General features: G+C 40.9%; 1 protein-coding gene across 1 annotated transcript; it reads right to left on the bottom strand.

The window, feature by feature from the left end:
• Nucleotides 1-1,570: 1,570 nt before the first annotated feature.
• spry4 (sprouty homolog 4) lies at nt 1,571-8,580 on the bottom strand. The gene is made up of 2 exons (XM_080866238.1): nt 8,221-8,580; nt 1,571-6,076 (listed from the first exon to the last, which is right to left on the bottom strand). Exon 2 carries the CDS (start codon nt 6,027-6,029, stop codon nt 4,881-4,883), a length of 1,149 nt encoding a protein of 382 aa, XP_080722364.1. The 5' UTR covers nt 6,030-6,076; nt 8,221-8,580; the 3' UTR covers nt 1,571-4,880.
• Between the last annotated feature and the right edge of the window lie 17,864 nt (nt 8,581-26,444).

Here is a 26,444-nt window from a genome sequence, read left to right as displayed (position 1 = left end):
GGCCAGGCCCTTCTCTTCTCTTCTCTTCTCTTCTCTTCTCTTCTCTTCTCTTCTCTTCTCTTCTCTTCTCTTCTCTTCTCTTCTCTTCTCTTCTCTTCTCTTCTCTTCTCTTCTCTTCTCTTCTCTTCTCTTCTCTTCTCTTCTCCTCCTAACAAACTCTGTTGTAATTCATTCACTTTCCTCTCCCAGGTGCATCCAGGTGAACACCCAGTACACGAGTACATGCGCGGGAGGTGGAGGGGTTGGGAGCTGGGGGGTTGCGTAAAGGGAGGAAGAACACCAAAAGGTAAGAGCAGCACAGGTGTTCTGGGGGAGGGGGTTGGGGGATGACAACAATGTGTGTGTAGGTGTGTGTGACAGGAAGAAGCCGTATGTGCTCTGGCTTTATAAGGTGGCGCTTTTGAGAGAAAGGAATGTTACACATCCAGATTATAACAGACCACCCCTTCAAACTAAAAGGAAGTGAGTTTAACCTACAAGTCAAACACACATTTAAACCTGCACACACACACACACACACACTGCAGTCATCAAGCTCTGATATGAATTAAGCATCCTGACTAGTTCCTGTCTCATGTTACGTCGTCCTGAGGGGTCTGCGGATCATTTCCTGTTCCTTATGTAATGTTTTCTTTCTGTTTAAGGTCATACAGATTTATTTGGCCTTTGCTGCTCTACCAGTGTTTTATAGAGAGCGACCTATTCAGACACAGGAAGGGAGACCTCGGGAATTTGAACTGTTGAAATAAAGAGACTAAAGCGCCTCGCTGGTCTTTTACAGACTGCATAATGTTAAAAAAAAATCTTCAAATTCAGCTTATAAGTGATCGGTTGCTATTGTAAGCAGTTAAAAAAAAACCCCACATACAAACCTATCTCCTGTTTAGATATGTGCATGTGATTCACCAAACTGTTTGGTAGCAGATGCTTTCTGGTTTCATTTGTAGTCCACTTGTAGCTTGAGTTCTATTGAACTCATGTATGTATGTCAAGAGCAAAAAAAACCCCAACTGTATTTATTGAAAATCATCTAGCTCCAGATTGAGGGTTTCATTAACTTTTAAAATTCACCTTAGGTTTGTAAACAGTGACCGGTAGATGGAAATCTTGACCTACAGAAGCATATCAACCTTTTTGGGATGTACACATGCAGCACTACTGTGAGTAATGGGGTTGGTGCCCAAGAGGAGGATGCTAGGGACAGGGTCAGATCGAGGCAGATGATCCGCTGTGGCGACCCCTAAAGGGAGCAGCCAAAAAGAAGAAAACGATTAACTTTGAGTAGCGGAAACTTTGGGTCAGAAATGAAGCAGTATATAATATATTTTTTACATTGAAGTAGTGGCTCAAACTGTGGGGCAGACCCCACTAGAGGGGCATAGAGCCACTGGGGGGGGGGATAATAGTTTGTTGGTGCTGCTATCTTTATGTCAGTATAAGTCAACTTTTTTAGTGGTAATAATTCATATTAGTATAAATCCTCTGGGTTTATGATCGTTATGATGGCACGGTGTATAAGTGTGTGTCTGTGTTATGTAGTTGAAACAGTAACGACACAAACAGCTCGGTATATTTAACAATATATATTTCCATTGTCAATGTACATTCCATTTCGACATAAGCTTTCTTCACAAACAAAAAGTTGGCATCTAAATAAATACTATATAAAATAGAACTTCAAAATAAATATATCTATAAAGGGAACCTTTTATATGAGATTTTTGTCTTTTTGTTATATCTACACAAAACAAAAGCACAGATCTTGTTTCTCAATACCCAACAATGACATTGTAAAGGTATAAAAGAATGGAGTAGCATCACCCAACTGTTTGAGACCTTTCCTCTTGTTTGGGTTTAAATAAAAAAAAAAAAGAAAAAAGGAAAAGAAAAGAAAACCGTGTTCACAAATGAATGACACACAGGGGGATTGGTGTGTAAAAGTCACAGCGTAAAGAAAAGGTTTTAATGTTTGAGCTGTTGGATGATTATTCCACACCTTAAACAGGATAGCGAGCACGTGATTGTATAAAGCCAACATGAAGTTAGGAGCATTGCTTTTGCAGTGATGGAGCTGAGTAACAGCAAAAGAAGAAAAGAAAAAAGGCAGCAACTGTTGGAAATAAATGTCCTCTGGTGAGAAGAGATGGCGCAGAACACAACTGGAGAGGAAAAACCAAGTCGAGAGTGAAAGAGAGACAGACATGTCTTTCCATGTCTCTGTGGTATGACAAGTTTATGCACAGCAGCTGTGTTTGTCAATCATGGAAGGTCAGGGATGTTTGTTGGGCAATTTCTCGGGGCAGGAAAGAGAGAAGCGAGGAAGAAAGAAAAGCAAGAAGAGAAAAAGAGGGAGCTGAAACACCGAGGAGTAACGGCAGGAAATGGGCTGATGGGGGTAGATTGTGCTCCCTGTGTGGATTCAATGAGTCCACAGTCTTTAGGACTCGGAGAGGAACCAGGGAATTAGCTTAGCCTCTCGACTGCTAATGAGCCATGGATAGCATAAACAGCAGGAGTTTTTTTTCTGCTTCTTCTCCTTTTTTTTTCTTCTTTAATTTATTGCCGGGCACACTTTTCTAAATCAAGTGCTAGTAATAGAAACGTCTGTTATTTCTGTTACCCCTTTCCCCAACCTTCTTCTTGAAACTCTCCTTTTTTCCTTTTCCTCACAACCACAAAAACATCGTATTCTTACCCTCAAAATATATATCTAATATATTCTCTATATATTTTGTACTGAATCGTAGCTATAATGTACCATGCAATCTTTCAAGGACATTTAAAAGTGTCTTCTAAAGAACACAAATGTTGTGAAACTATTTACAGCAAATAACATTTCACCTGCATAGCTCTAGTACTAAATATATTGTCAAAACATTTGTGATTTTTGCTGCCCACCTAGAGACGACCAGGCATTTGCCCGGTCCCGCGACCAATCCCATTTTGGCACCTTTTCTCTCAGGCTGAATTGCTAGGTTTTGAAAATATTGCCTCATACATTAAAGACTAAGGACCATGTGTGTTTTTTCCCTCCCTTTCCCCCCGTCTGATAGCTTTGTGCAACTAGACAAGTACAAGTAAAAGCAAAGTTAGGCACCCTAATGAAAGTCACAGGTCCGATGTGAAGCAGAGATGTGTGTTATGGAGTCGCAAAGACAGTACGCTTTTATGCCAAACGGAAATGGCCATCTGTATTAAAGGGCAGCCCACCTTTAATAATGACCAGCTGCCGTCAACACCACGTGGCCAGACTGGCGTGACTGTGATCATTCTGACAGGAAAAGCATGCTACTGTATAACAGCTTCCTTTGGCAAAGTCCTAAAAATGTCACGCAAGCCACAAAAATAGACTTTAAGAATTAAAAAAAGAGGCTATTCAACGTATGCAGCTACGCGGCATAATGATTTAAACGTGATGAAGACGCTCTGTGTGTGGGGGCAGTGGGGTGGGGACTAAATGTAGTGCACACCAACGTAATGTGAGATAGCTGAGGTGGTTAATACTGTGCTTTAGTACATCCTTTAAGGGGTTTGCGTCTTCCTAAAAAGGTTGTGCAAGTGGCAGGTTTACTCTACAAAGGCTGACTGCAGACATACACAACAGCGACTTTGCTATGCCTTCTCTTCCCCCTCTTTGCTCTCTATCACTTGCACCCCCTCTCGTCTGGAAACACTTTTTTCTGGCCAGTTTGTCTCTAGCTTAGCTTACTCGTTTTAAATGATTCACTCTTGCCTTTTTGCCCCTAAATATTTCTTTGCCTTTTTGTTTTTTTTGTGCAAAGAGGAAGTAGACCAGGCTCTTAGGCAGTTTAGTAATCAACATGCGGTGTAGGCCAAGTTCTAGAGAGGATTACTGTAACTGTCCCTGAGAAGGTTGAGTGTACTTTACTTTTTTTTTTCTTTAAACACATTTCTCTACTACAAATCGACTTCTAGTACAGTGGGTAACCATTAGACTAAAGCATGCAAGTCATGACATGCATTATGTCAAAGGTGACTGGTGAACAGCATTCAAAATATTTGAGAATGTCTAGGCTTCACCACCTCGTAGTGGAAAACACACTGTAAGGTGATCATCTCAACTGCTTATGCACAATACATGGTGAGAGTTAAGGGGAATTGCTATTATTTTAAAGTCTAGAAAGGTTTGTTTTTACAGCTCCACTCTGGACATAAAAACTCAATGGAGATCAAATGTTAGCAATACCAAGGTAGCATCTTTCAGGTGTAAGAGAGGGGAAACGCTAAAAGATTGGTGGCCACGATAACCTTGGAGCGAGTGAGTAGTTAAAAGTGTTAGTTTCACTCCTGCAATGGCCTGTCATTGAAACCACGCTATAGATAATCACTTGTTTTCATGTTTAACGCTGGGCTGTGCTTTTGGGTTGGGGTGGGGAGTGGGGGGTGGGGGCTAAGTATAGATATTAACCATCCATCAATAATTTCTATGTATTCTGTGGATCAGCAACCAGCTTCTGTTTAGTAAGCATTACAAAATTAGCTGAGAAATATTGAGCAGCAGAGAGGTACAATGACTTTGTGCCTACGGCCATCTTCGCAAAACACAAATACCAGTCCCACAAGCTTGTCTCTTGTTCTTTTGTCACTCTTACAAAGAAGAACAAAAACATCTCAGAGGGCCTGTTGCCTATTCCTACTTGCCACCTCCCTCATATAAGGCCCATTTTTGATCATACACCCTATTAAACATCTTTGTACCTTTGTTTTACATAAGTCATCTTCCAGCAGTTTAACGGGATAGTTTAATGGGTTGGTGTTGGATTGTCCAATCCATAGAGAGCAAACAAGTATGGTATAGTCCAGTCCACTTTTTTTTTTTTTTTTTTAGCAAGGTCACCACCACACAGTTTGGTCCACTATCATGATCCCTGCTGCTGCTTCTCCAGAGTGCCAGATTTTGCTTCTGTGGCTCCACTTTTACACACGGGGACACTCACACCGCTCTGTGAGTTTTTACAGCGGCAGCCAGGCCTGCTAATATTGTCATAACATTTCTGTCCCAGTTTGGCTAGGCCCATCGCTGGTAGATAGCAAACCAGGCAAGGCAGGACGAAAGAAAGGGCAGCCATGAAGGACCAGCGTGCACAACAGTTGGCCTGCGAGCACGAGCAGGGCTTGTCGGCACAGGAGCCCTCATCATCCTCGTCTTCGGTGCAGTGGTAGAAGATCCCTTTGACCAGGCACATGCAGGTGGCGGTATCTACCATGCTCTGAGCAGAGCACAGGCACTCCTGGTTGCAGACCCAGCAAGAAGGAAGGGTTCGGGGAAGTGTGCATTCTGTGCACCTGCACTTCCCACAGTGCTCGCAAAGAAGGAGGTGCTTCTTCTCGGTCGGAGAGGAAGGAATCACTGCCAACCCTTGCTGACCTCCAACGGAGCATACACCTCCCACAGGCATCTTTGCGGACTTGAGGTCAAGGGATTTAGAGGAGGAGGAGCAGGACGAAGCAGAGGAGGAAGAAGTGAGGACCTTAGATTCTGAGGAACTGAAGCAGCCTGGAGTTTGGGTAGTGATTGTACTGATGGGGCCGGGGTGAGGGTGCAATTTAGGGTGGTGGTCCACTGTTGGAGTGGGCGCAGCGTGTTCCAGCAGCCTCTGGTCAGATGAGGTACTGCTGCTGCTGCTGATAGAGCTGGGCCTTCCACTGAAGGAAATCCAAGGGTGGGTGGTGGTGTCCTGATGAAGGTGGGGCTCGCACCTACTATGCTGGGGAGGTTGGTGTTGGTGATTGTGATGATGGTTGTGGTTTGCACCAAGAAAGGCTTCTTGATTCTGACCTAGCCAGGTGATTCTTGGGTTCAAAGATTTCTGGCTGGGAGGCTGCTGAGAAACAACAGCAGGGCTGTCAATGTAATCGTTCTCCACGTGTGATGACTTTATCTGGTCGATGGGGTAAATAGTGACAGGGTGCTGAAGACGACCGTAGGGCACACGACTGTCCAGCAGGGGTTGAGATATGAGGGAGGAGGACACTCCGGGGATGTGGTGGGGAACCCTGGACTCCATATGTAGGCTGGTGCCTCGACTTCTCTCTAAAGCAGCATTTAGCAATACTGCAGAAACAGATACAAAAGAGACATTTAAGACTAATCTCATCTTAAAATATAAAAAAAAATGGCAATAAACTAGAGAATTAAAGATGGTTAGATGTCAGATCAACACCTCTAACAGCATGCGAACGTGACATTTGATATAAGTAGTTCACTTCACAGAAAACAAATACTGAATCTTTAAAACAAGTCTCTCCATAGAAATCTTTTTTTTCTCCAGACCGGATCTTTGCAATTATTTGAATGTAGAGTTTCCAAACCATGGTGATTTTTAGACTGAATACCGACAGGGTATTCAGTCTAAGCCTCCTCCATTCTAACTTTGACATTAGAACAATAGAAGTTGGGCTCTCACTGCCTCCCCTCCAAAGAGCAGGGAGCACCAGAGAGCAGGGTTTGCATGCAAAAGACTCAAAGATGCAAAACAAGGCAAAGTAACAAGAAGGTTGCCAGAAAAGAGACTTCAACGGTGACTAAATGAATGCAAGAGGCAAAGGAAATTAGGTCTTTTTATAGAATCACAGCTATTTCATGTAATACAAGTTGACCTAATGTTGTATTTTTAAATTTGATCTGTCAGTGTGCAAACTGCATAAACACGAATCTGAATCAGAGATCAGACCCTGGGATTTGTGAATGGGGCTGATTTTATGAACTGCAGTTTTTTGTGAATGGGCTGCTGGCTGCACTCGGTGTTGCAAGCATGAATCAAGACGCTCCAGTCATGGTGAGGCTGAAAGAAATCGGTTTCATCCGTTTCATCAATGAGCGCTCGGCAGATTTATTTTATCCATTTTATTTACATATATATTGACGAAAAGCAGCTCACCGACCTACTGTCTACAGTATTCATTTGGGTTACCTTATAACAAAATATACCGACGAAAAAATCAGCTTGTTCAGATCATTTTCGTTTGATTATGCTCGTCTTGTGATTTATTGGGCTTGCGCACATCACCCAGCAAATATATACATCTGTATTATTTTTTCGTAAATGTATCAGTGGTAGACACAGCTTTGCTTGACCGTCAGCTGTCAGTGTGATTCTCCCATTCCTCATATTTTCAGAAGCCCGGTTGAGAAACCTGTTGCGACATAGCTGGCACCGACACAAGCGCTTGTGATCGTCAAATCTAGACTATTATAAGCTCCAAGCCGGAACTATGCGTGTGCAAGCCCGAATGTGTGCGTGTGTGTGTCTATGTGTGTGCGCGTCCCTCCCTACATGTCAATGACTGAGTCATAAAAACCGGAGGCGGCAGCTCGACTTACACAAATAGCATGTTTATATAGGCGTTATAAGCAGGTATTCAAACAGTTTTTGTAAAATGTCAAAAAAACACACAAGCTTAATAAAGGAAATGGTACATTGCGTGCCACCAGACACGGGAATGTAGAGTCGTTTTGATAGGCGGCTGTTCGGTGCGTAGCTGTGTGTGTAAAGCTGGACATTATACGTCCACGGCACTCAAAAAACCAAAACGCAAAAAACAACAACAACAACAAATGCATTGTAGAAAATTAATACAAGATTTGTCGCAGCCAATGGGCTAAAACGAAAAAACTAATGGCATAAACACCTGACACCATCGATGGCGTGCCAGCCAGGCAGTCGCTGCAGAGCGAGAAGGACACACGCAACCGAACCGCCCGAGAGATAAACGTACCTACAGGCTTTGGAGAGAAGGGCGAATCACGCAGAGATTGAAGTGTGGGTCTGCCCCGCTGCTTTTTATTGTGTCTTTGAAAAAAAATAAAGACAAGAAAAAAAAAGGGGGGGGGGGGGGGATGTACGAAGCGATGCGACAGCCGCTGAAATGCGTATTTGATATTAAAAAAAAGAAAGAAAAGAAAAAAAGCGGCGGTTTGGACTACGCGTCGTTCTCCATCTCTGATACCTTCACCTTGCTTTTGGTCCGAAGTCGGTGGTTAAATATTGACCTAAACTGCAAACCCTCGGAAACAGCTTGTTGCAAAATAGAATTTGCAGGAGCGTTTTAGTGCACGCGATTGAGTAGACTGAGAGGACCAGTCAAGTGAAGGCAACACTGAACAGTACCGAACAGTTTCTCTTTACAGTGACACACTTACTAGTTACAAACATCTAGAGATGAAAGAAAGGAAAAACACGAGAGGTGATCACTTACTGTTGTTTCAGGATACAATTTTCATCTCTCCGCTGCGCGCGACGTTTACGCACAGGCTTTATTCCAAGGCAGCGAGTAGCTCCAGGAATAATGGATAAAGATAAGTCCAAACTTTACAGGGTAATAAGAACAAGGTATGGGGACGGCGAACTGGTGCCCCGCACTATTCTCCACTCGCTGGTGCATAAAAGACGACTGCGGTTGTGGACTCGGAGCTTTGGATATGATGTTGCAACCACCGAGGGGGAGGGAAGTGAGTTTTTATGAATGGGAGGGTAGAGGAAAGGAAAGGGACGGCACTGCGCAGATGCCTGGTCTTTTTTTCTCTGTTTTTTTGTGAATGGCAGGGCCGCGCGACTGGGGAGGGCTGAAATGCGGATGTTACATTTTTATGAATGGGGAGGACTCCGAATAGCATTGCGCAGGCGCCATACCTACGTTTTTATGAATGGGAAGAAATAGCGAATGAGGCGTGTGTGTAAGAAAAAGGAGGGGGCGAGGAAATGAGAAGGAGGTGGGGGTTTTTTTTTGGTCACAAGGGCAATGTCAGGCCTGATTTACATAAAGAGTGGGCTCTGATGTCCCCCCCACCCTTTTATCCCCCTAATTTATTTATATACGAAGCCAGCGATGCTACATGTTGTTATGATTATAATATGGTAACAGAAAGGCGATAGAGCGGAATATGAGTGGGCCAAATCTGCAATGAATTAATTAATTTTTTTTCATTGAAGGCAGATATGATCTCTGGTATTGATTCTGACGAATGGATGGCGACCTGTGTCTAATGGAAAACATGCAGATGCAGAAAAACAATACATACCAGAATCTGCGAGAATATAAAACGTTTAATAAATATAGTGTACGTCTGAGGTTTATTTTTTTTGCCTCATTCAGCGGATTCTCAACGAGGATATCAAGATACCGGAGGTCACATGCCTCTGCTCGATTAGACTTCATAATAGCCGCTCCCCTTGTGTTCCTGTTCCAGCTAAAGACATTTATTACGAACAAGGACATGCCCTTCCTTCCTCGGCAACAATGTGAGGTATGACTACAGCCTCTCTGGCAATGTTTAAAAAAAAAGAAAGAAAAAAAGGAGAAGATGAGGAGGAGGAGGAGGGGTAGGAGAACGGCGGGGGGTTTAACGCCTACTCTGAAACACAAACCAGCATGAGGGCAGGCAGGATTCACAAAAGGACAGGATGTTGTTGATTTGTACCGAAACCACACGGAGGAAATGAGTGCGAATTTCCTTTCTCACTGACATCCTAGTGTGTGTGTGTGTGTGTGTGTGTGTGTGTGTGTGTGTGTGTGTGTGTGTGTGTGTGTGTGTGTGTGTGTGTTTCCCTGCAAACTCCCCACCACTATCCTACCTCCCCTCCCTCAGCTTGGGGCTTTTAACCAGTCAAAGGTTAACAGTTGCCCTATTATCCATTTGCACTCATCACCATGGAAACCACTACATCTCCAAATTGGGATTATTGTTTTGAAGAAAAAGGAGGAAGAAAAAAGAAAGAATACAAGAAAGAAAGGGAATTAAGTCAGCATTCAATTTTTGAATATGTGTTTGGATGGACTGGCGTATTACTGTGATATGTCGGTAAAACATGGATTGAAAAGAATTTGAATTTAGTCAGAGGTGTTTCAAATGGTCAGGTACGGCAGTAGGAGACATACGAAAACAATCACACCTGCAAAGAATAGCCTATTATTTAATTTACATTGCATAAATGACTAAGTTTAAGAGAACTTTTGCAGCTTCTTGTAGTCTCTTGTTTTGCTCTGGTGGGAGTCATTTTATAAGATCAACATACTTGGACCACATTTTTTTGTGGAGCTTTGGCTCTGTACGCCACCACAGTGAATTTTAAATCAAACCATCAAGATATGATTGAAGTGCAGGTTTTAATCAGATCTATTTCTAAAATGGCCATTAAACCCATTTGAATTAAAACAGAAAGTCTGCATTTTATTCATATCTTAACAGTTTGATTTCAAATTCACTGGCGGTGGTGTACAAAATTACAAATATCTTACCACTGTCTAAATGCTTATAGACCTAAACATATAAATGAGTCTATAAATCGATGAAGTGTCACCTCATCATGGTGAAGCGGTGTGCAAACCTGTGTGGTCCCAGGAATTGTATTGTTTTGCCCATGGTAGGGTCTGCCAAGGTGAGAAGCTAGAGTAAGTGCGATTCACAAGATCCCCTTGACGAAGAAAACAATGGTCCTCGTTACTGCTCCCAGAACAGGATTATTGAGGCCACTCTCTGCATCCAGTTCTGGGGGAGGGGCTTATCTCACAAGGCCTAGCCTGAATGGGCTAGCACTCATGTGGGCCTACATATACAGAAAAGGCCATAGGGGTCCATAGCAGTCAGAAGTCAGGGCTTTGGTGGTTGTGATCTCCAGTTGCTGAAACTGGATTTTGATACATGGAATGTCACCTCTCGGGTGGAGAGGGAGCCTAAGCTGGTGCATGAGGCTGAGAGATATTAGCTAGATATAGTTGGGCTTACCTGAGTGGAGAGTTTGAGTTCTGGAGCCAGTCTTCTGGAGAGGGGCTGGACTACTCAGTGCTGGAGTTGCCCTCGGTGCATTGGGATTTTTACCAGTGAATGAGAGTCTTGCTTTCCTGTATCTTTGGGTCAACGCACTGGCTTTGACTGTTGTTTGTGCAGAATGAGTTCAGAGCGCGCGGGCATATTGGAGTCACTGGTGGTTTAGGTTGCCTTTTCTGGGGATGCCATTGACCTACTGGGTGACATGAAAGGGCCACGATAGGCTGGCCCAATCGGAACCTGGCTGGTGTTATGTTACTGGACCTCTGCTGGTCACATGTTCTTCATTCTCACTGTTCGAGCATAAGGATGTCACCAAGAGAAGAACTGAACTGTCAGTTGATCAGGTGGTGGGGGAGGATGATAAAACAGGTTGGGAAAGGAACTTGGTTGGCTGGTGAAACTCTGGAGATTTGAGGATAGGGCAGTAGCTGAAGCAAAAAACTTGGATGTGAGGGACATTTACCGTGGACATGGAACAAGACTATTGGTTAGCCTCAAGGAGATTGTGGCAACCCATCAGGTGACTCAGGACTAGGAAGCAGTTTCCTAACCATTTGGGATCAGGTGCTGCTGAACTCAACCTAGTCAGCTGGTGGAAAGAATAATTCAAGGAGCCCCTGAATCCTGCTGATGCACCTTCTGTATTGGGAATAAATTGCCCATTGCTGTAGCTGAGTTCACCAAGGTAATTAAAAACTCCACAGCAGCCAGGCCCCTGGGGTTGATTTGATTTGCCTGAAGTCCCTTAAGGCTCTGGATGTTGTGCAGCTGTTCTGTTTGTAGATCAGTGGACCAGCTCTTTATCCTCTCAAGAATCTACATGTGTTTTGTAGACCTCGAGGAAGCATTTGAGTTCATACTTTGGGCAGTGCGTCGGAAATATGGGTTAAAGGGCTCAGTGTTATGGGCTCTTTGACCCCTGTTCAGCTGTAGTGAGAGCTTGTATTGCATTGCTGGCAATAAATCAGACTAATTCCTGGTGACAGGTGCACTCTGCCAGGACTGTCCTTTGTCATTGATTCTGTTAATAATTTTTATGTTGTGCGACACCTCAGTTGAGGTGGTTCGGGGTTCAGAGTAGGATGTCTCCTGGGTGAGATGCTAGAGATATGTTGAGCTGGAAGGAGGCCTTTGGAGCCAGCCCAGAACAGACTGTGACTGTGACTGTATCTCTCAGCTGGTTTAAGAACATTTTGGTTTCCCCTCCAGAAAAGCTGGAGGAGGTGGCTGAAATGGAGGAGGTCATCTCTTCCTAGACTGCTCTCTCCTCTGATCCATATTTGGAGAAGTGGGGAAAAATAGATGAATGGACCATGACAGTGTGCTGGCTTGTTAGTCTGCAGGGATATTTTCAGTGTAAAGCTATCTTAAAAGAGTACTGTAAAAAAAAACCCAAAAAACTGAAGACATAATAAAACATTAGGAAATGGCGGCCTCCTTTTCCTTTAGCTCACATTTTTGTATGTCTCTTGCACACACAGATGTGCAGACATGCACAAAGACACACACTGTGGATACTTGAAGATTTCTGTCTGCAGCTGGCTGGTTTCCAGGCATGGCCCACATGAAGTGCTCGTTGAATTGTAGATTTCTCATCGGTGTGATCATCCAGGCATACATGCACAGAAGGAAAGGCCCGGATTTCTCTCCAGAGTCTTCCCTCCCTACTTTTCTTCCTGCCACATCTGCTGGCTACTGCTGTGAGTTTGAGATTAGCCCCATCTGCTTCACGAGCAGTTTGACATACTTAATGTTAAAAGTATTTTCTACCATGTCACTGAGTAAACTTTGGAAAGTCTTCATTATTTGTAATGTAAAATACTTCTACTGTATGAATTGTTATCCTCAGCTTTGTTTTCGATGTGCTCCAATCCCCAAATGTCTCAGTCTAAATCAAATTACAGCATCAGTACACCTTTTGCTTATCACTTAGGTCTGTCTGTCTTTGTTTTTCACTAATCTGTTGCTGTTTGTCTGTCTAATATTTCCTGACTCTATCTGTATTTGTGTGTCTTAGCATGTTAACGGTGATAGGTGACGGCCCTTCAATGCAAATCACAGTAACAGCTTTACAGGGTACTCACACCTTAAATCTAAAGCTTCCTCTTGCAGGTAAACCACCATTTATTTTTTCTGCCCACCCCTTCCCCTGTTTCACGTTTTAAAATCTTTCAACAATTAACACCAGTTGTGTGGGGCTCATGCAGAAATACAAACTCAAGAGTTTGAATACTTTCATAGTGCATTCCAAGGTCACACCATGTTTGTATGCTCACAGCTTTCCCCAAACACATGAAATAGCTGTGGAGCAAGAATCAACCTTGAGAAATAGATTTATAACCAATGATGAAGAAATGTTAATTAAACATTCACAATCAGCTGCAATTGAACAAAATTTGCCCATCAGAAATCTGAAGTTGATTACACAATACCAGCAGGAAAAAGCCTGCATTTTAAAATCAAATACAAATGTCAATAAAAACCACAGCTCCACATAAATCCTCAGCTCACTTTAGAGCTCTGTCACTTAGTTGGCAAATTTCCTCTGTCTACTTCCTGTAAATATTTGAGTTGTTAAGGAGTACTCAGCAGTCCAATTCAACCTCCTGGCTGTAGGCAGGGGACCTTTGGTGCATTCAGAAAGATGACTATTTCCTACAAATCACAACAACTCTGTTTGCTTGTTATGGTATTGTGCCTGGCTGTGGAGCAGAGTGTTTGCTAGTCAAATTTACAAAAGCATGTTGATGCAAAAATACTCCTCCCACAAATTTTCATGTTATTTATCTGTTGTGATATTTAAATGTTTGCATCAATATATGAGTGTTAGCAGGAGTAACCGTGCTTTACGGAAAGCTTGCGAATAAAGATATTGTCATATTTTTGGCAAATAGACCAAAAAAAAAAAAACCCCACTACTTTTGGCTCCTTCTTTGAGTTTTTAAGCCACATGCCCCTTCTGTCCCAAAGGAGATTGGCGTTTCTAAACCAGCAGCTTTTTACTTGCTAAACAAATTTGCAAACCACTACAATAAAACACCAATTAGACAGCATACTGAAATCTCCATTAATTTGAGTGACAATTGTTGAAATAGTTCACAAAAAAGTACAAACTAGTGGCTTAATGATTGAAACTAAAGTAACTGATAGGTGAACTTGTTGCTAAACCACTAAAAAGCTGGTAGAAAAACAAAAAAAGACGACACTAAAACAAAACACACCAGAGGGAGTGAATAAAACAATGCATCATTTTCTAAAAGCAGTAACAGATACACACCTAAGACTGGCAAAACATACTGAAAACACAATTAAAAAGGTAAAAACAGAGTAATAAATAAACACATTAAATAAGTAGCTAAAAATAAAACTGATACTATGTAGACACTGAGGTAAATCAAAGAAATGCGTAGTTATTGGTTGTGCTAATGGCCAGACTTGATAGGAGCAGTATTTATTTTAATCAGTATTGACTTGTGAGCCTCGTAAACGTTATAGTTTGTCATAGATTCCATGTATTTTGAAAATGTATGATGGTGTCAGTAAGGGTGTATTTTAAGGGATTGTGAGGGAATGCCAGGCAAAAAAACCCCATTGGAAATCATTGCACCAGAGCAGATCACCAGTATGTGTTTTTCTTAAGTCTTACAGTAAGAGTGGGTTTTTCTTAAACAGTAGGGTAAGATTAGAGCCAAAGCTAACAGAATTCGCAAATGTAATGATGTGTTAACTTACAGTAACACTCAAGACGAGCAAGCCGAGAGCTGCATTGTAGGAAACACTATAGTTTGCCTACAGTAAAATCTTGACCATGAGGCCAGGTAGCCCAACTCCTCAAATATTGACTTCCTTCCTCGCTGCCCGCCTGCTCGGGGTGTGTGTTTGTGTGCTTTGGAGTCAGGAGAGGTGTGTGGTAAGAGAGGTAGGAAGGGGTGGTGGGGGAGCATGTATGTGTGGTTGTGTGAGTCTGTGTGTCCACATCCATCAAAATAAAGAGTCTGATGACTTTGGCCTGCCCTCATTGCACCATAATAGGATACATTAGACCTAATTCACTTAGAGCCATTAGAGAGCTCAAAAATTCCTGTAAAGGAAAAACAAGACAGAGGCCAAATGAGCTGCACTGGGTCTGCTGCCACAGGAGTTTTACAACAGATTGATTTGTAACAGCATCCCATTGTATTCATTTTAATCAAATGTATTTGTAGACTTTGGGAAATCAAATGTTCTTGTTCCATTTGACTTAAAAATTTGTTTTGCTCTATAAGTTGAAATCGTTCCTAACTTCAAATTACAAAGAAACTGCCAGTAAAAAAACATTTCTTTCAGCAAGTGCAGTATTGACTTGTCGTCCAACCAATTGAATCGTTTTGCAAATATTGTGTATTACTTCTGCTTCGTGCTAGAATATTTTCACTTGTAATATCTTCTTCATAATATATATATATATGGTTTAACATTGGAATATTTAACATACCATAAGTGCATTAATTTGACTTATTTCTTTTAATGTCTGTTTTTCATGTTTGTATTTTAATAGGACATCTGTAGCTAAACCATATTCTATCCAGGTTCTTTTATCAGGTTTTCAGTTGGGCTGGAGCCTATAGCAGACGCAATGTTACACCCTAGACAGGTCACCAATCTGTCACCAGGTGAGCACGTAGAGATAGACAACCATTCAAACTCACATTCATGTTGATGGGCATGTGTTTGGACTGTGGGAGCAAGCTGGAGTACCTGGAGAGAACATGCAAACAAAGAAAGACCACGGCCTGGAATCAAACCCTGGAGACACAGTTGTTCTAACAAAGCAGAATGAAAATAGCCCTTATTTTACCAAAGCCAATATATTTTTTGCCAGTCTGGTCAGTGCTTATATGACTTTATTCCAGACAAATCTTGTAACCGATTATTTGACATGGCTGTGCAGGAAGAAAATGGGTTTTCTCCTTGTAGTTTAACATCCACAAAGCCTTCTCCCTTCACAGAACTTTATCCAGTCAGCAGTTATTTTTTTTCCTGAGAGGCCATTGCAGAAAATAAAGGCTCTTATGATCTGACTTTGTTACCTTTAAGAGAATATCAAGAAACACGTTGTTTAGCATAAACATTTATCTATAGTTGCAAGAACATTATATTAAGCAAAAGCCATATGCTGTGATCAGTTAATTTATATTTTCACATGTGACGAATTGCACATGAATTAAATGTAGGTTTAAAATCTATCAGGTTAAAGTCTATGAGCCTGATGACTCAAGCTTGAAGATCCCTGACCTTGAGGTTGAGTAGACTATATTTTAATGACTTGGCATCCATGTTGGTCGCAAACAAGACCCTGATTTTATGTCAGCTGCAGGGGTACTGCACTGTTGCTGACCCTGACCTCTGAACTTCCTGGGCTGGTGGAAAAGCAATAAAAAATTCTCTGCAGGGATCAATGAAACCATCTAATTAAAACACTGTGATACATTTGTTGCATGGATTTCCACAAGGAAACCAACACTGTAGACCATAACATGTAAGGCAAACAAATGTCAAGCATCCATCCATCCATCCACAGTTAGGCCACAGTTTCACATGCGAACTCTGTCTGTAAAATGAAAATGTGATTTTTGCATCCTTCAGATGTACGTTCTGTATGGAACGCCTTTCATTGTTGGGTTTGAAAACAAAGTGTTCATATCCTTTCCACATTTTCCTGCCCCAGCCCTGCGCTATACCAAACACTGGAAAAGCTATTTTTGAACAGGGCCATCATTTAAACCCTAATGGAAACTCTGTTTTGTAGGGGTTTTTTTTGAAGAAAAGATGCAGCAGACATTGTGGCATCACTGACTAACTTCTGTGTTTAGTCAAGTACAATATTATTTTCAGCATCTTTTGACCTGCTTTTGTCTGGCCCTGCTGTTTCTACATTTGACCTCTTAAACACAACAACAGTAAACATATACATTGCACAGTATATATAGTAAACAGAGCATTTACATACTACATTTACTCTATATGTACAAGCACTGAAGTCATCCATAAAAATCTATGAATAGCTAGTACAAGCAGAAATCACACATGAACACACATCCCTAACTTGGCCCTCCAACACTGTTTCCAGAGTCAACTGGTTGGCTGATATTATGTCTAATTTCAGGCATGTAATTAGTGTGTAGCCTGCTTTGGTTCTGTCTGGGGCAGCGTCGAGACTGCGTGTGTATGTAAGGGCGGTGTGCGCTTTTACTATATGTGTGTGTGAGTGTGTGCGAGCTGTGTGTGCGAGTATATGTCTGATGTTGGCTAGCACCAAAGAATGGGATGCAGACTACACGGCTTAAAGCTGAAAAAACACTTTACTGAACACACACATACATACACACTCTCAGGTCAATCCTTGGTACCCTTGTGCCAGGAATACTCGAGCAGTAATACACAAATAGCAAAGAACAACCGAATGGGGCGATGTGTTTTACCAGACAGCCACAAAACATACACATGCCTCATATTAAAACTCGTGCATCTGCCAAACTAAGGTGGAAGACAACTAAAAACGTCTTACATTTGTAAGACTTGTTCCAGCAAATTTGAGAGAGTGTTCCTAAATTAAAGGCTTTCTTGTGTAACTTGTTATACTCTGTCGGCATAGAAAAGCTCACAGACATTTACAAACTCATCGGCTGAGTTTGAGTAGGGTAAAGACATTTTGGCGTGCAAACACCTTCAGTCAATTTTTCACCCCATCTGTGTCGGGTATATGTATGTATGTACATTATCTTGGAGTTCCTGGATGATATGTGTGTACAGTGACACTTGGAATGCCCAGAATGTGAGGTGTGGTGAGGAGGAAGCCCCGCCTCTGACGGCAGGTCACGCTATAGTAATTGGTTGGTCCCTAGGGGTCAGAGTGCAGTTGGGGTCCTGTCGCTCCATTGAAGAAAGGTCAGAGGTCAACTTCCACTGGAGCTCTTCTTTCCTCCTCTCGCTCAGCAGGGCTCTTCCAGGTTACACGAGAGCCACAAAATCAAAGCTGAAGTGTTTTCAGGGCTTTTCAAAAGAGCAGAATAAAAGCTTTCTCTCTGCACGCGTGCAAGAAAAGTGGAAAAAAGGTGGAAACTAGTACATGACCACAGCTGACAAAATGAACTACTAATCTGAAAATATTTAAACCCTGAAGCAACTTCATTATTAGTTTTAGTGTGTAAGACAAATGACTCCCAATGGCAGGATGCAATTGTCAACTTTTACTGAGAAATTACATACATTATTTATACGATTTACCAGTTACATGTTTGAAACAAATGTTATTACTGGTTCAGTGATGACTTGAATTAATGAAGTGTCCTAGATGAAAGAAGCTCAAGCAGAACTATGTTTTTCCCCCATAATGTATATCAATGTGAAGGGTGAATGATGCTTTTTATACAACCTCTGTTTTTGCTGATTAACAGCTTTAAAGCTTTAAACTTATCTGGAGTTTGTAGTGTTAGTTTTGTAACCGATCTCTCAACTTTGATGCAGGTATTTCTAACTTTTCCTATCTCGTGACTAACAGTTACCGTCGTCTTAATTTGTAAAACAGGTGACTCATACTATTATACATAGTTCAAAATTAGTTTCCATTTCCAATAATCTCACCAGCATGTGCCACTGATTTTCTTATACTCAAAAAAGAAAACACAGCCTCTTTAAAAAAAACTAAACATCACATAAATAATATACTAAAAAAATTGTATCAGGTCTTAAAATTAGGTAAATACAACCGCAGCTGAAATACAAAACATGAATATTATACTGCATCATTTATTTTATTTTATTTTATTTCTTCTGAAAAACTAAGCCGAAATGCTAAAAAGACGTGTGTGAAAAACAAAGTACACCATTACTCCTTCCATAGAAATTAAGAGGAATCAAATGTCTTTGACTTACTGATTATCAGCAGTTGTAAGCACCTCTATACAAGCTGAAGTTTTGGTAGCGTGCTGGTCTCGAGCATTCAGAAGTGTGTTAATAGAACACCAAGGAGCAAAGACACAAACAGTGATCTTAGAGACTACCTATCAGTCTCTGAAGGCCAAACAAGGTTATAAGGCGGAACAATTTGAAATGATTAAGCTTATTCACAAGTTGAAAACATTCACCCAGCAAATTCACTCCAAGGTCAGACCAGCAATGCCAAGAGTAACTACAAAGACTCTACATGCATCAGTTAACATGTTAAATTTTAATGTTCATGTCAGTACACTTAGAGATAGACTGAATGAGACAGCCTGTTCTCTCATGGCAGCAGAGCGTAGGTTTGGAGACATGTGTCTAAACAAAGCACGAGACTTCTGAAACAATGTCCTCGGACAGACAAAACCAAAACGGAAATGTTTGGCCAACATTGACACAGCATATCAGCATAAACACCTCATTCCAACTGTCAAGCATGGTGGTGGAGTGGTGACGATTTGGGTTTGTTTTGGAGCCACAGTGCCTTGACACCTTGCAGCCAATGAGTCAACCATCAACCCCTCCATATACAAAAGTATTCTAGAGTCAAATGTGAGGCCATCTGTCCAATGGCTAAAGCGTGGCCCAAACTTTTTCATGCAACACGACGATAATCCCAAGCACAGCAACAAATGTGCAACAGAATGGCTGAAAAAGAAAAGAATCACGGTGTTGAAACGGCCCAGTGAAAGTCCAGACCTCAACTATATTGAATGCTGTAATGCACTTTAACAGAGCTGTGGATAAACAAACGCCCACAAACCTGAATGAACCAACAGCATAAAGAAGAGCGGGTCAAAATTCCTCCACAACAATGTGAGAGACTGATAAAGTTATACAAAAAAACATTACTTCAAGTTAATGCTGCTACAGGTGGTTCCATAAGCTATTGAATCATGGGGTGTACTTAGTTCTTCTCACTTTGCTTCTGGAGTTTGTGTAATTTTTCCTAATGGCACTGTGTTGTGTGTCATGTAGCAATTTTAACACTAGAAAAGACGAGCTAAATTGTTGTTATTCCCTGATCCGTAAAACCTGAGAAAGAGAGTGTACACCTCTTTTTACCATCACTTTTTACTTAATGACTTCGCACATAAAATTTTCATGGGATGTCAAAAGCCAATGACAATTCATAGTTGCTCACAAGATGTAATTTGATGTCAGTGCAATGAGTAACTAAGTTATAGGAATAGTGAGACACACTGGGTAAACAGCACTTTCTGGGCAGTAAAGTATTTTCACCCAAGCCATGATCTATGTACTCCCAAACCTAACCAAGTAGTTTTTATTGCCTAAAACCAACTATGTAGTTCTGGGTGCCTTAATCTAACCAGAAAATCCAAACAAAGCAAAACCAAGTGCAAAAAACAAACTTCCAAATCGGACATGGAAAAATTAACACCAGGCTTCTTCTCAAATACAAAAAAAGGCAAAGAAACCACACACATACAGCTGAAACTCTGAGAAATCCCCAAAACTTTATTTTTAAGCTGTGTGAAACAAATTAATTTTAGGTTTTTTTCTTCTCTCTTCCTTTTCTGTTAAATTAAAAGACTGAAAAAAGGAAATAATACATTTTATACAATCGGGAGTGGACATCAAATTATCAAATTTATGGCAGAAGCATCAACAGTATCCAACCCCAACTCTCACACACTCTGAGGACAAGCTTAAATCAAGTGGTCAGAGGAAAAATAGGAAGACACCAGGACACCAAAGAAGTGAGGGAGAGAAGGAAAGACAAGAGCATCAGATGAGTGGAAAAGGAAGCAAATAGGAAAGTGTAGGAGAATGGCTAAGGAGGAGGGAAGATGAGAGGGATGAGCCGATCAAAGAAAGGGAATAAGGGATGGAGGTGAGAGGAGATGGTGAACAGTAACTTCCTGTGAGCCATAAACCTGGAGAGGAAGTGAAGCAAATGAAGTGGGTGGCTGACAAAGGAAAATTAGTTCCATGTTTGCAACATGACTGCAAAGATTTTTCAGTCTGGTCAGTTGTGAAATGCAGATGAAGGCTTACAAAGGAAGGGAGCAGGATAACATTTGATGTGGTGCTGAGATTTTGCTTAAAGTCCACTAACTCCTGGGCTGATAGATGTTCATATATTAGAGACAGTACACCTGATAATGACTGCTGTCTGTTGGTGTTTTTTTTTTTAAAGAAAGCTTCACATTGTGCGTTAGTAATCCAATAGCAGAGGGTCATCAACACAGCCCAGAAGATCACTGGCTGCTCTCTGCCCAGCCTGGAGGTCACTGCAAACTCTCGGTACCTCAGCAGAGCTGGCAATATCATCAAGGACCACTCTCACCCCAGCAACCAACTGTTTGAACTATTACCGTCAGGCCGACGGTACAGGTCACATAAAACCAGGACAAACAGATTCAGGGATAGCTTCTTTCCCAGAGCTATCACCGTAGTAAATAAGCACAAAAACAATTGAACCTATTCCATACCGTCACTGTCATTATATTATGCTGCTATTCATACTGTCATTATATTAATGCTGCTATCCTGTATATATTGTACATACTATTGTTTGAGTACTTACGATTGTTTTTTTTTGTACTTTTTATATTTTACATTTATATTTATTATTGAAACTTGCACCAAGGGAGTGGCACTCCAATTTCGTTGTACTCTATACAATGACAATAAAGGCTATTCTATTCTATTCTATTCTATTCTATTCTATTCTATTCTATTCAATAAAGATACGATTTTGGCCCTTGGGACAATTTTGGCCCCTGGGCCTTATGTTTGACACTCCTGGTCTAGATGATTAATATAAACCTGACCATAAACCTCTACGCCTTTAACTTCAGTGATATTAAAGAATAACTGATAACATAGACCACCCTGCAATTGGGTTTTATCAGTTTACCATCTGTAAAGGCGTATGTAAATCAAATATAAGACCTGACAGGTGGTGTGCGTTTGTGTGCATTGTGTGCATAGTGAATGTGCTTCACGGGCCTCTGATTAATATAACAAGATCTCCCCCTGAGCTGAGAGGATGTGGCTCAAGGGGGGGTGCTTTGAGTCATCAGCTCTTTTGTTGTGATGGATGATGAGGTGGTCAATTTCTGAACGCAGTCCCAGTCAATACAGGATATGAATCAGGATCAGATTCAATATGAAAAGAAAATAAACAGCAGCTCTTCACTATAAGGTCTATTTTTACAGTTCTCACTAAAATGAATCATTCCAGTTTCAGGAGCTGAGTCAGTTGCAGTGATTATATCCTAACAGTCAGATAACCTCTGCATAGGTTACAAAGAACACGTGTCTGACTTGGATGAAAATGTCACTTGGTGCATTTTCTTGTAGGAAAGTAATCTGGTTACTATCAGCTGTCACAAGTAACCTAATGTCATTTGTCAGGGTTCTAAGTTCTAAGTTTCTGCCGTGACCAAAAAATTTCCCACATGTGGGACTAACAAAGGTTTATCTTATCTAAGTTTGGAATTACGGTTTTGGTTTCATTGTAATTGTATCAACGCTTAACTTTAAATGTGCTGAATTTTACAGTTTGTGTTCCTGCTTGGTTTTATCGCTGTTCAAATTTTTTAAAATGTTCACTTTTGCTGTTTGGGTCTTATGTGCTTTCCTGCCCATGACTTCTTGTTTAGTGTTAGATTTCATGCCATGTCATGTCAAAGTGCTAGTTGTATTTTGGGTATTTCTGATTTCACTATGAAGTGTAATTTATACTGACACTTAAGGGTATGCGGATTCAATGTAGTCTTGTCCTGAATGACAGGTTTTGCAAATCAGAAACAACCTCTGCATCAGCACTGGTATAGAAGCAGAGGAAGTAGAAACATTAAGCAAAGATATCACCAAGATTTTTCCATAATGTCTCATCTTCCTTTGTTTAATCTGGTAATCTCTGGGTGCCTCTACTGATATTTTACCAAACTCTTGTTAAAAACTGATACAAATGTACACTTGTGTCTTCAACCTGGCCTTGCTATGAGTACCAAGTTAAAATAAAAGCACTCCAGAAGTGTGTTACCAGTCAAAACAATACCAGATCATGATGCATGCCATCTGGTATGTCACTTTTATATTGCGCTGCCATTTAAAAAGTCTATCATAAACTAGGTGTTAGTCTTCTGTGTATATATAGTCCTGTCTCTCACTTTGCCAAATCCACCTGATTTATCTCTGAATGTTTCTCTTCACTCTGCTGACTCTGGAATTTCTGCTTATGTCCCCTTTTCTGGACCTTTGTGTCACCAACAAAGGCTTTTGCTTGTTTTACCACCAACATCTGTCACCTGTATCTGTGTCTTCTCCTCACAGCTCGTGACACCAACGTTACTTTCAAGGAATCAAATGTCAACAAATAAAGGCAGACAAATGAAAAAGTCTAATAAGTCAATTTGTATTGATAAAGCTGGAACGATTGTAGTCAAAATGAAGAAAAAAGGCAGTTAACAAATCCTTCTATCTTAAACTGATGCGTTTGTTTGCTCGTGTTCATGCAAAATGTTAAAAGTTAGCATTTAGTTTATAACAGAGCAAAATGTAGTTGTTTGGTATGATGTTTGCACTTCTTTGACCTTTGTGCAAACAAACTCACTGAGAAACTTGTAAGACTGATGTAAGTGGCCTTTTCCTTCTCCCTCCTTACACCCCTCTCTTCATCACCACACCTTCATTACCTTAATTGATCCCCACATCCTGCATATCAGGCCGATTAGCTTTGGATTAACCAGGTAAACACAGCCGTGTGTGTGTCTGTGTGTGTGTGCATGTTTTAAACCTGAGGGGCGAAGTGGAGTCTTTGATCAGGCTAATGAGCTGCCAGAGTCCCTTCAGGGCCTGCTGGTTGTCTGGGGGTGTATGGACCAGAGGTGTGGACTCGAGTCACGTGACTTGGACTCGAGTCAGACTCGAGTCATTAATTTTATGACTTTAGACTTGACTTGAAAAAATGTTCTAAGACTTGTGACTTGACTTGGACTTTTACACCAATGACTTGGGACTTGAATTGGACTTGAACCGGTTTACTTGAAAAGACTTGATATTTTACCCCAAATATAAAATTTAACATGCATATTATATAGAGATTGAAAATGTGACGTCATTCACGGGTAGAACCGCAAAGGATTCTGGGAACTCGTGGCAAGCGGTACTAGCGCACGCAGGCTTTCAATTAAAATCAGTCACACAGCGATAAAAAGAAACACAAAAATGTCAAGAAGCTGTTGTATTATTAACTGCAATAGCCGGTCGCATGACAGCCACGGGAAGCCGACGGGTAAAGAGATCGGTTGTTATCGGATTACGTCGTGGAAGAGAAATTGTTCGAGCCATGTTTCCGAAGTAACAAAGAGGCGACTGGATTGCAGCCATTCAAAGACCAAATATAACGTCCTAGAACACTCCAGCTCACAGGTTAGTCTGCTCCAAGCATTTACACAAAGGTCAGTCTGCTGTTGTAGTTAATGCGTCATTTTTCTTAACATAATTGGTGATATAGGTTACAAGCAAGTCTGGCGCTGAACAGAAATTGTCGCGCTATGCTCCTTTATTTATTGTGCATAAATAGTGAATTGTCCTGACACAATATTGCGTTTCGCTTCTGTTATTATGGTACATTGACAAAAACATATACTTTTATTCACAGGATAAAACAGGTTTTTTGTATCACTAATTGCCCAGTACGATTACAGCATACAATATTATTGTCACTGCTACATTTCTGTGATGCTACCAGAAATTATTTCCACTACTAATTAATTACCGTTGAGCTCAAAGGTTATATTAATAAACGGTTAACGAATGTGTATTTATGAAGACGATTTGTGAGACTGGTAAACTTATGATACGTACGATGGTCTTTCGTTCTACACGGTGCATTTCAAGGTCCTGCACCCATCCGTCGGTAAACTGTACCTGGGCTTGTTGCAGTGACCGGAAGTTACTAAACTTCATGAGTGTATGCACTCACTCCAAGAACCGTATAATTATAAATATGCATATAAATATGCTAAGATGAGATAGCTGACTTCATCTAACTAGCAAATGTTTTCCAGGCTACGTTGGTGATACAGTTTTTTTTAATGTGTATGATATTTTTGTCATGCGATTTTAAAGCTGGTCCTACAACCGCATCCAAGAATAACATGCAGCGTATCTCAGAACTGTCGGTGAAAATTATTCTTGGAGCTAAGTTTAATTGAGCTGCATTTTAAAGAGGTGCAATTTCACAATTTGTGTATATTTTCTAAGTTCACTATTTTGTATGTGTTGAGAAAAACACAGATTTTAAAATTACATGGTCTAATATTTACATTTAGCATATAACTGCAACATTATTTTTTCGTTTGTTTTTTTTAAAGACTCGAAAGGACTTGAAATTCAAAGTTTCAGACTTGTGACTTGACTCGGACTTTTACACCAGTGACTTGAGACTCGACTCTGACTTGCCTGACATTACTTGAGACTTGACTTGAGACTTGAGGATAAAGACTTGAGACTTACTTGAGACTTGCAAAACAATGACTTGGTCCCACCTCTGGTATGGACACCTGAAACAACATGGACACCGCGCATATCCTCAGGTGCCACTCACACACTTTGGCGCGAACACACTCAGCACACACACCCTTATCAGTGCAGCACATCCACATCCTGTCATCATTATTCTGTCTCTGGCACCTCCTACCACCCCCTGCTAGTCATCTCCATCCATGTGTCAGTCACCCATCTCGTCTGCAGCTCCCACCCGACTAAACAGTAGATTAACCTTTCATGACACTCACACCACCCACCCACTGCCTTGCTTCCTACCTGTCCTCTGATTTTCAGTCTAGCACACTTTAACCTCAAGTCACTATCATCTTATTCACCTTTATATGGTTCTTCCTTTAATGAAGCAAAGGAGCTTGTTTACTTTGTCTTGCCAGCTTCAGAGACCCCACCTACATGCATACATTTTCTTTTCTGTCATTTTGGTCTGTCACAGTAATACAGTGACACACAACTGCTAACTAGACTGCCTCATTTCTTCCTGTATCTGCCCATTTCAATTATGTGTTGAAGAGTTCTGCCAAATGTCACACTTTTTATTATTTCCTCTCAGATCTTCCAGTACCACAGTTACCACCTCAGTGCTTTTAAATGTTAAAGATTAAAAGTCTGCTGAGTTGTCAGTTTGAGTCTTCTTTTTATATAAAATTATAACAGATAATTGATGCTGTTGCAGCAACATATTTCAGTAAAATGTAAAGCACAGGGCACAGGATTATAGTCAGATTGGATAATACAAGACACACTAAATGAAAATGAAATAAAAACCAACAACAAAAAACTCCTTAATGCCTATTATATTATACTTGATACATGTGTTTTTGAGAGTGGTTGAGACTTCTACATCATCAGTGTGATTTTTTCTCGTCCCTCACAAACGTACATAAATTGCAAAAAATAAAATAAAATAAAATAAAATAAAATATTGTGTGGTAAATATGATACTAATTAAAAGTCATATATGCAAATTAATATTAAATCCATTTTTAAAAAATCGTCAGAAGGTTTAATAAACACTCCATTATCAAAATAATTGTGAGTCCATAAAATGGTGTTTAAAAGTCTTGAAGGTCAATAGGGAATGATTGTTTTTTTGAATGAACTTCAGGTGGCTGAATAGTAAATTCAG

This window comes from Rhamphochromis sp. 'chilingali' (assembly GCF_963969265.1).
Source record: "Rhamphochromis sp. 'chilingali' genome assembly, chromosome: 19".
Taxonomy (NCBI): Eukaryota; Metazoa; Chordata; class Actinopteri; order Cichliformes; family Cichlidae; genus Rhamphochromis; species Rhamphochromis sp. 'chilingali'.
Note: the sequence above shows the minus strand (reverse complement) of the source record. Positions and strands in the feature narration are given on the sequence as shown.

Coding starts and splice junctions, on each gene's coding strand:
- spry4 (XM_080866238.1), bottom strand. CDS start 6,029: ATGGAGTCCAGGGTTCCCCACCACATCCCCGGAGTGTCCTCCTCCCTC.